General features: G+C 34.9%; 2 protein-coding genes across 8 annotated transcripts in view; one reads left to right on the top strand and one right to left on the bottom strand.

Annotated features, from left to right (window-relative positions):
- Positions 1–4,433, top strand: part of mop (tyrosine-protein phosphatase non-receptor type protein myopic) — a 33,355-nt gene extending 28,922 nt beyond the window's left edge. For 4 of the 6 annotated variants that reach the window (XM_086550596.1, XM_043016854.2, XM_086550595.1 and 1 more), the window contains 5 exons: positions 1–7; positions 384–553; positions 810–944; positions 2,054–2,179; positions 2,655–4,433. The exon at positions 1–7 is cut by the window's left edge and continues 184 nt beyond it. In XM_086550596.1, coding sequence (XP_086406722.1) covers positions 1–7; positions 384–553; positions 810–944; positions 2,054–2,179; positions 2,655–3,133 — 917 coding nt within the window. In that variant the 3' untranslated portion in view covers positions 3,134–4,433. The remainder of the gene's footprint in view (positions 8–383; positions 554–809; positions 945–2,053; positions 2,180–2,654) is intronic. The other 2 variants (XM_086550597.1, XM_043016855.2) reach the window with 1 other exon arrangement.
- A 2,333-nt stretch (positions 4,434–6,766) lies between these two features.
- PolD2 (DNA polymerase delta subunit 2) overlaps positions 6,767–10,000 on the bottom strand; it is a 9,767-nt gene continuing 6,533 nt past the window's right edge. For both annotated transcript variants that reach the window (XM_043016858.2, XM_043016857.2), the window contains 6 exons: positions 9,930–10,000; positions 9,081–9,172; positions 8,707–8,799; positions 7,832–8,024; positions 7,441–7,539; positions 6,767–7,090 (listed from right to left, as the gene is read on the bottom strand). The exon at positions 9,930–10,000 is cut by the window's right edge and continues 78 nt beyond it. In XM_043016858.2, coding sequence (XP_042872792.2) covers positions 6,930–7,090; positions 7,441–7,539; positions 7,832–8,024; positions 8,707–8,799; positions 9,081–9,172; positions 9,930–10,000 — 709 coding nt within the window. In that variant the 3' untranslated portion in view covers positions 6,767–6,929. The remainder of the gene's footprint in view (positions 7,091–7,440; positions 7,540–7,831; positions 8,025–8,706; positions 8,800–9,080; positions 9,173–9,929) is intronic.

Raw genomic sequence — 10,000 nt, 5'->3', positions numbered from 1 at the left:
CGCCAAGGTATGAGAATCTCAAAATAGCTTGAAAATGAACTTGGATTTCTTCTTGGGAATGAGGAAGCAAATGGCAATATGCAATAGGAAGTTTTTCTTCCTTTTCCTCCATTTCTGATTTCATTGTTCCTATACTCTGTCTTTAGTTCATGCTTTACTTTCATATGAAAAAGTTTTCTGATAAAGTCTGTCATCGATGTTTGTATTAGGGAAAACAAAAGGTAATATATGTCTAACAATAATCCCTGAATTTCTCTATTAAACCTGTGAATTTTCCTTCTAGAGGTTTACAAGAGATATACTCTATTGTTAGTGCAGTGAAATAGGAAAAGGATCCTATATGCTTCATCAAATGTTTATTTTGGATATATTACTCCCAACAGTGCCATGCCAGAAAGTCCTGGGCCACTTCTGCAATTTATATCAGAAGTGCATACGTTCCAGCGACAGCAAAGAAATAAACTGAGAGCAGTTTTGGTTCACTGTGTTCCTGGCTTGGGCAGATCTACAGTGTTTTCAATTTTATCTGCTTATATGAGGGAACTGCATTCAAGTGAGTAGAAGTTATGGTAATGTGCCTAATATCTCTATTGCTGATAAATAAGTATGGGTCTCTGCTTTGTGGATAATGATCAATATACTGAAAGAATGCATCATTCAGTATATATATCTTTTATGCAGACTTGTACTACATAGTAACTTGTGCTTTTGAAAGTAAAATTATATTTACGTTTATGGAATTACCAATACATGTACCATATTTTCTGTAGACGAACTAATGATGAAAATCCCTCTTTTCTTAAAAACAGATGGCATTTTATTAGACCTGACGTCCCTGTTGGTGGAACTTTCGAGGCAGCGGAGAGGTGGGATCCAGGACAAAGATCATCTCTACTTCCTCTTCTCGGCAGCTCTTTACTACTCCCAAGACGTTCTCATGAAAAGTAATCCCTCGTCTTGAGAGTACTGTAGGATGCTATTCATATGACCTGTCTCATGGTAGTCTAATGTAGACTTTTGTCATTAAGTAACATATGGAAATACATATAGAGGGGTTGCTGAATGATAGTAAATTGAATTAATGTCTCCAGTGCTTGTCAAGTGTAAGTTGGGTTGTGAAGTGAAAGAGGCCAGAATTTTTTAAAGGGTTTTGAAGAGGAATTTAGAGCTAATTTGGGCACATAATATGGTCTTTGACCTCCAACACATAAAGCATGCTATATAGATAGGATTGATACTATAAATATATAATTTAAAAGGGTGCTGGGTGAGACTGAAATAGTAGTGTCTTTAGGATAAATAGGATATATAGAAATATATTTTTTTGTAATTAGACCTTGCATTTACTGTTCTCCTTGAATGATTATATTTAACAAGATTTCAAATAATGCCTATAGTAAGATAAAGGATATTGTTTTTCCACATGCAATTACCATCTTGATCGCTGACTGTATGAAAGAGAAAATCATAAATATAAATATGCCTTTTCAAAGTAATTGCCTTGAAATTAGTTTTAATTATATACTAGCCTCTACTGAAAATTGAAAACTAAAGTCAGGTGTCATCATTAGTATTAAATATTTCTAAATACTGCATATAAAAAAAAAAAAAAAAAAAAAAAAAAAAAAAAAAAAAAAAAATATATATATATATATATATATATATATATATATATATATATATATATATATATATATATATATATATATATATATATATGTATGTCACAGGCAATGTACAGTAATGTTATGTTAGATGCCATAGTTTCACAATATCAGAGGAGGTGACTGTAAATGTAAGGAAGACAAACCTTAAAAAGTAATTACAAAACATTGTGCTGGAGTAAATCTATTCATAAATTTTAAATATGTGTTATTGTTAATGGTAGTAACATTATTCCATATTTAAAAAGAAAACTACTAATTGATTTTCAAAGCCAATGATTCCAGCCCAAATAGAGTTTATATAGATTTGAGTAATTAGGACTTAGCAGAAGGCTTCCTGTATCACAGTACTTTAAAATTATGGAAGTCTTCCCTCCCCCCCTTTGTAGGAGGAATCCTGACCAATAAGGCCACTTTTGAGGAAGGTCCCCGAGAAAAGACCCATGTCCGCCATCCCTCAGCAGACCTCCTGTCCTCCTATGACTTGTCTCGGCTTAAAAGCAAACTGGGTTTAGGTATGCTTTGGTATTTCTTGCAGTGTAATTATGTCTCGATTATTTGGTAGGTCCTGATGTGTTTGTGTGTGTGTGTGTGTATAAATTTGTAAAAGATTGTTTTTTTTGTTTGTTTGTTTGTGTGTTGATTTGATTTTTAAGTCCAATGAATGGGTCTCCCCCTTTTTTTTTCTGCAAATGTGAACTGGCAGGTTCATATCTTCTTTCTTTATTTACCAAATGATCCTAATATGTGTGTGTGTATATTGATAGAAACATAGATAAGCTTATATATAAGTGAGATATAAAGAAGTGAATTATATTGAATTAAATTACATTACACTAAGTAAAGAAATACTGTGCTGAGTATCAATTTACAATGCATGATTTTGACTAAGTAGAGGTAAATAGTGGTACTTTAGGAATAAAAGCCATTTCATTACATCTTTGTCAGTAACAGTACCTCTAAATTTTTTATTTTTTTTTCATCCGGCAGATCAAGAGAGTGGCAAAGCAAGAAGCGAAGGGGAATGCTCAAGAAGCAACTCCGCCTCTTCTCTACTAAGCAACGAATCATCTGGGATGGAAGTAGCAGGGGAAGGGCAGAGGGAAAGCAGCCAAGAACCAAGCTCATCAAGTGCATTAGAGGCTCCCAGTACCTCATGTGTTGGTAGTGATGTTGTCCCAGCTGATGGCAATTTAGATAAAGTAGAAGAGAGTGCCTTGGACAGTAAGCTCAATGCTAAGGTTGTGAAAGTAGGTGGTCTTCTGGACACAGACCTTTCATCATTAGCTCCTTGCTTAGCTGCTAGTTTAGATCCACAGCAATTTAAAATTGATCCGCCTGTGCCTGGAAAGCCAAGCAAAATTACCAAGGAAAGTTTTGAGAATCCGTCTGGACCTTTGAAGATTCCAGCTGATCCGACTGATCCATTTAGTGGATTAGACCCTCTTTGGTCACACAAGAAGTCTTAAGTTGTGCTCACATATTTACGTGTACTGTTTATTTACCTATGCAATCTCGTAAATCTTCTTCAAGTATGTATTATTTTACAACAATAGTCAGATTACCTTCATTGTCTTCAGGTTGTCCATTCCTTTTTAAGAGTTATTGGCATTTATATAAGTCTTCATATTGATTAATAATCCACTGCATGAAGTATTTACAGTCAACGTTTCAATTTATCCAATCTGCATATCAAAGTATATATATGTATATTTTTTTCTTGACAAGAACTGGGTTTTTACTTTCTCTAAGAACAAAGCCAAATAAATTGGAAAGGAAATGGCCGCTGTTCTAAGTGTTCTGCATATCAACTCTTTTATTTTGTATGTTTTAATGTTCATAAAGAAGAAACAGAGTGAGAGAATGAGTGTAGAATCAAGATGCACAGGGTGCATCTTTATGAATCATTCTTAAATGTCTACCTGAGTATTTATCTATAGTTTACATATTTTGAATATATTTAGCTAAGAATACCATGTAAATGTCTAAACAAATGTTAGTAAAACCAAATGTTTTGTAAGGTTTATTTGGAAGAAACAATATGATTTGTTTATGTTTAGGAAATTCACAGGCATTGCAATCTGGTGCTCAGACCAATTGTGTGCACTTATGGGTGCCTGCGTGCCTACATATGTAGTGTTGTAACTTGTCCTTTACTGTGTTTGGTTAAATAATTATGTTGATGTTGTAATATGGAATTATGTACACACTACAGAGGCCACAAGACTTAGTTATTGTGTCTGATTGAGATTAGTTCTTTGAAAGGAAAGATTTTTGTGCTTATTAATTTTTAGTGACATCTTTTTCTTCCTTTTTCCCCCTCTCTTTATGGGAACATAACTTGTGTTTGGTTATGAGAAACAATGTGCAATTATCAGAGGAAGAACAGTGAAACCGAATTTATTAGTAAAGTAAAAGTAGATTTAAAAAACAGAATCTGCTTCCAATACATAGCTTTGCTTGTGCATTATTGTTGAATGAACTATAAAAAAAAATAAGTGTATACTATAACTTATCATTAGACATACTGACATAGTATTGGATCACAGTCAATACATAATGCTATTCCGCCGTATATATACTGGCAATTAGATTTGATTAATACTATGATATGACATGATTTATCCCAGTGTATGTTAGGCAAGAATGAAATATCCTAGTTTTAGATTATACAGCAGTTTAAAAAGTTATTTGTGATAATACTTATAATGCTGTTACTTCTCATAGTTACAGTGTTTTGAAACAATATAATCAGTGAAAAACTGTAAATTGTATTTTTTAACCCTTACAATACTTTTATCACGAAGTAAATATTGAAATTTGATGATCTCCAATTTAACCTGATAACTATGGGGCAGTTTTGACTCCACCTGGCCATACAAAATGCATAGGCCTAACGCCTTGACCTATTTACTGCTTGAACCATGGCCACCTGCTATGTGGACGATCACCCAGAGTGCTGGCCATACAAAAAGCCATGATGTGATATTGCATCCCCAGCGGCAAATGCTGCCACTATATGATGTGACTTTTAATTTCTCCTCCCTTAACCCTCTCTGGACGGGTGGTACACTACTGTACTGCGCATTCTAGGCCCGTTCGCTGGGGACGCCATACAGTGTTGTTTATTTAACTGATTTAGGCCTATGCGTTAGAGAGCCCGGCATTGTGACATGCAAGGCTGGAATGGCCCCGTTGTGAATGGGTTAAGGTTATAGAGCTAATGACAACTTGATTCATTGTAATGATTGAGGGGGGGGGGGGGAATCTCTCGGTTTATGCCACAACTAATGTTTATAATTATGCCCTTAGTCTTTTATGAAGATGTAGGTGGAGTCGAGTATGCATTTGGGCTGGCAAACACTTGAATTATGAGCTCTATGAATTAAAGTGCAGATGTGGCCATGATATATATTATGAAGATATGTATCATGTGAATGTGTAATACATCCACACACTAAACCAAATTCCCAATGGTAATCCTGCTTCCATATTGCCAACAATTTTTATTTTCTTCAAAGAATAGCAAGTGCTCTATTTAATGTGTTTGATGGAAAATATCAAATTAATTTAGAAAATGAGTTTGTGAGTGAATTTGCTCCTGCAATATACCAATAGAAAAGTGGTGCAAAAATTGATCATGCAGCACTAAAATGTAAGCAGCCATAATTTAGTGGAAAAATAAAAGATCTAAAATAAATGAATGGGGGAAAAATGCTTTCAAATGCAAATAATTTTTTAAATATTTCTTCAAATGAGATGCATTCTTCAGGATGCAAGTTTTGACATTGTAAGATAAGAACTGGTCTCATTTTATTCAGAAATATATTGATTATGAACAACCTGTGCCCCGCCCCCTTTTTTTCCCCTCTTTCTCCCAAACATAAGAAATATAGAACACAAAAACAAAAAGAGAGAAAGGAATGCCATAGTGTGAATGTGAGGTCTGCATTGGAAAAAAGTGGCACAGAAGTTTGTCACTGATGTCCTCCTGAATGAAATAATCCCTGTCCCTTCCTCCCGTGTCAAGAATGCAACCTGAGCAACATGTAGTGCACAGCCATTAACCCATTTATGATGGGGCTATTTCGGCTCTAAATGGTTGAAATGCCGGGATATTCTAACGCATAAGCCTGACGCCTCAGGATTCTCGGGCGAGCGCTGTACACCCGATCACCCAGCCTTGACTAAATATCTTGTTGCCGGCGTCTGACCCAAAAAACCCTAAGCCTGATAGCAACCGGCGCGAATAAAGGTTAAATAAAGGGATAAAGTACAAGAAAACAGAATAGAAGGGAAAACAAGAAAGAAAGAAAGAAAAAAATCCAAGGATCAAATAAAAGCTTAAATTCAAACAAACTTGATATTGAACTGTCATTGTGTATGTTAACAATGAAGAAGAAGAAGAAGAAGAAGAAGAAGAAGAAGAAGAAAGAAGAAGAAGAAGAAGAAGAAGAAGAAAGAAGAAGAAGAAGAAGAAGAAGAAGAAGAAGAAGAAGAAGAAGAAGAAGAAGAAGAAGAAGAAGAAGAAGAAGAAGAAGAAGAAAGAAGAAGAAGAAGAAGAAGAAGAAGAAGAAGAAGAAGAAGAAGAAGAAGAAAGAAAGAAAGAAAAAAAATCATGTTAACCCACTTATGAAGGGGGCATTCCAGCCTTGCATGTTACAATGCCAGGGCTCTCGAACGCATAGGCCTAAATCAGTTAAATAAACGACACCGTATGGCGTCACCCAGCGAATGGGCCTAGAATGTACCGTAGTGTACCACCCATCCAGAGAGGGTTAAATTGGTAGTAGATTTTCTAAAATGTTTCAGTTTATATAATATCCTTTCTTATTTTACCTGCACAGCTTTTCCTCCATAGGCTTTAGAAGACAGACACAGAAGATTGGTAGAGAATATAAATTATGGGATCCATAGTGTTATTAGATATACGTTCTGGAATCATGATAAAAAATATGTAAGTTGGAGGGAAAGAGAACTATGTTGACTATGATATAGTCTGATATATTCTAGATACAATATGTGACTTCGTACTTTTTACACTTAATTTGAAATTATATGATAATAGATTCAGGTGTTTTAAGGGTAATAAAAAGAATGTATGAAATTTCATTACTAACATTAACCATTCACATTTTACACTATAAAGCACAGTAGAAAAAAGAAAAGAAAGAAGATAATCATTATAACAGTATCTTCAAAGTCACGGCAAAAATGTAAAAAAAAAGAAATATTTCCTACTAACATATATGACAAGCTTATATTTCACTTTTCTGCTTCAGGACTTGACGCATCACCTAAAGTATTTCCATCCACAGAGAAACAAAGTGGTTGGCACTGTAGAGTACGGAGATTCACCACAACACACATTCCTGTGTCACTGAACTTTGGAATGCTCACCAAAGTAACTTTGTGACCATTTACATCTGAAAAAAATAAAAAAAATAAAAAAATAAATATAGAATAAGGTATATATAGGTGGAAGTACTGAAGTGTTAAAGAGCAACAATATATATAAAAGGTATACAAGATATACAATTTACAATTATTAGTTCCACAAAATACATCTTTTATGAGGCTTGTAAAGTGCCCATGCTCGTAAATTTGTTAAATTTAATGAGTTCCGAGGATAAATGAGTAAGATAAGTGACAATGAACGCATCCAAACTAACCTCTTGCTAATAAATCTGTAATATAATATACATACACAAAAGAGTCAAACTGGGAAAACTGACATGAAGGCAGTTGTTGAACAAAGGGCAATAATAACCTTTACCTTTTACTGTTGTTCCGAAGGAATCCTGATTCCCGGCAAAGATGACATCTGGACAGGAATCAATGATGAAAGGTTCCTGTCCTTCATAGGGATAAGAAACTGCAAGTAAGAAAACAGGTATTGCCTTGTTTTATTAAACTAAGGATCTCCTTTAACTTGACACTCCATTACACAAAGGGTTATGTTAACAATATACAGGAGTAACAAACACACTAACATATGTATAAACATCTAAAAACTCTTCTCTTTGTGTTTCCCTTTTTACGATTACCCTTTCCTCTCACTTATTCACTCAGATAAAATAGCACATTCACTATTCATACTGTCATGTAATTAATGAATGACATGTTCTAAAATTCAGATCAATACCCAACTGTCACCTGCAACTTACCAAGAGTATCAGGGGCCGTGGGTGCTAGGTGGCCCCAGTCACAGAGGTTTCCTAGTACAACAAGGGGATCTTCTATGGTGGAACATCGGCCAATGTCCTTAACGTTTTGGCCAGACATCCCAATGAACACCCTTCCTCCAATGATACATTCATATGGGTTTGAAACGCTTTGCATGGAGGAATATACGCCTGCCTGAAAACAAGGAGATATTTACAAATTTGAAGAAAACTGTACATTAACCCGATAATGAAGGGGTGGTTTTGGCTCCAACTGATATAAATGCCAAGGTATTTCAAATGCATAGACCTAACACCTCAAGCTATTTTCGCGATCAATATGCGTCCAATCACCTGGCATGCCATGACAAAATATCATGTCCCTGGCAACAAACATGCTGTGATATCTTGTCACCTGGTGTTAACGGGTTAACATGCAATCTTAGTGCTCTATAAATAGAGAATGTTGAAAATAGATACAAGATAACAAGTAATATATATTTCATTACAATAGAAAAAAACATTCATAAAGAAAGACTGGAGCTATTAACATCTTTTTTGCAATGTTCCTTATTTTCTATGACAGAGACAAAGATGGACAGACAGACAGAAACTTAAAGATATATAATAATTTTCAATGAAAAGTACTGGGTGTAAATGCAAAGTAGGAATCATTTTTCAGTGAAACATTTACTAAATAAATATAACTCCAAACTCCTTAAAATATACAACTTTGAGTATAACCTCATGAGCCATTGACCCCTTAACAACAGGTGACAAGATATCCTGTCAAGTGGTGGCAGTGTCAGCCGCCGGGGATGAAATATATCATATACATATATAATGCAGTTTAATGAAAATGAAAAAAATAAACCTACCTTTGGGAACATGCACCGATGAAGAGGCTGTTGTGGCATCACGTGATTGGCTGGGTCAAATTCCCCTGGCATCAAGTCCACTGGACTCACACTCTGCAATCATAATGCCAATCTTAGACAGTGAAGAAAAATATACACGTTCAAATATTTTCAATTGGGTTAGGATGTCAAGCTACAAGAAATAAATCTTAAATAATGCTAAGAGTTTACCTACATCAAAAGATAAGTATCAAAATATATCATCAAAAAGACGAAGAAGAAGAAAATATACACTGACCACTGCAATACATGTGCGCAGTGTATACAAACATTCAAATTGATTTATTTTGTAACAGTTTCACAATGTAATACCATAAACAAGGCTCTGGACATACCGTAATCTGTGTGAGGATGTCGTCGAGTTCCTTCACCAACTTCACTTTGTCTACCTTTGTCTTCTCCCCCTTTGCACAACTGACTGAGTTTCCTGTTGATAAATGTTGTCAGAAGTGTTTCTATTCTCCTTAATCATATGAGTCAAATACTCTATATATAAAGCATTAGAACACAAGGTCATCAGTTCTCAAGGGAAATCAATATTTAATAGATAATAAGTGAGAGAAAAAGTAGTCTGACAATAATGCTCATGAATTTCAGTTAAAATCATCTACAAATTCTTTGCTATTAGTGTAAAAACTATACTGATTACAATAAGACCAAATGACCATCCTGTCTCATTTTGGGTTCCAGCAATCCCAAGGATTAACAATTAATGACTTTTAACTGTGTTACTTGAGGTATTAGCAAAAAAAAAAAAAGTATATATGAATATATATATTTTTTTAATGAACATAATACCTGAAAGTAAAAAGCAAGCTTTTTGTTTACTTTCATGTTAAAGCTGTTAGGAAACTAGGGGACTGAAACATTTAATGCACAAACTACAAAACAGCAAATCAACTTTACATCTTAACCCATTCCCGACGGGGGAATTCTAGCCTTGAATGTCCAAATGCCGGGGCGTTCGAATTATTAGGCCTAAATCAATTGAATGGCTGGCACAATACTGTGCCGCCCGGCAACTGGGCTTTTGTATGCGCGGTACACATGCTGTACCACCCGTCCTGTGTGGGTTAATTCCCTTACAGGACATATTCACTAGTCTATGAATTACATAAGGAAGGAATAAGACAAGTTAATAAAAGTACATGGAACCTACAATACACAACAATAAAAACACATACCAGCAATGATTACCCTAGAAATGTTAGCCACAGCTGATTGCTCCTCGGAATGACCCAGGTGACCAGAGAGA

The sequence above is a fragment of the Penaeus japonicus genome, unplaced genomic scaffold, assembly GCF_977035675.1.
Source record: "Penaeus japonicus unplaced genomic scaffold, GWHDUDI00000001_assembly GWHDUDI00000024, whole genome shotgun sequence".
NCBI lineage: Eukaryota > Metazoa > Arthropoda > Malacostraca > Decapoda > Penaeidae > Penaeus > Penaeus japonicus.
Note: the sequence above shows the minus strand (reverse complement) of the source record. Positions and strands in the feature narration are given on the sequence as shown.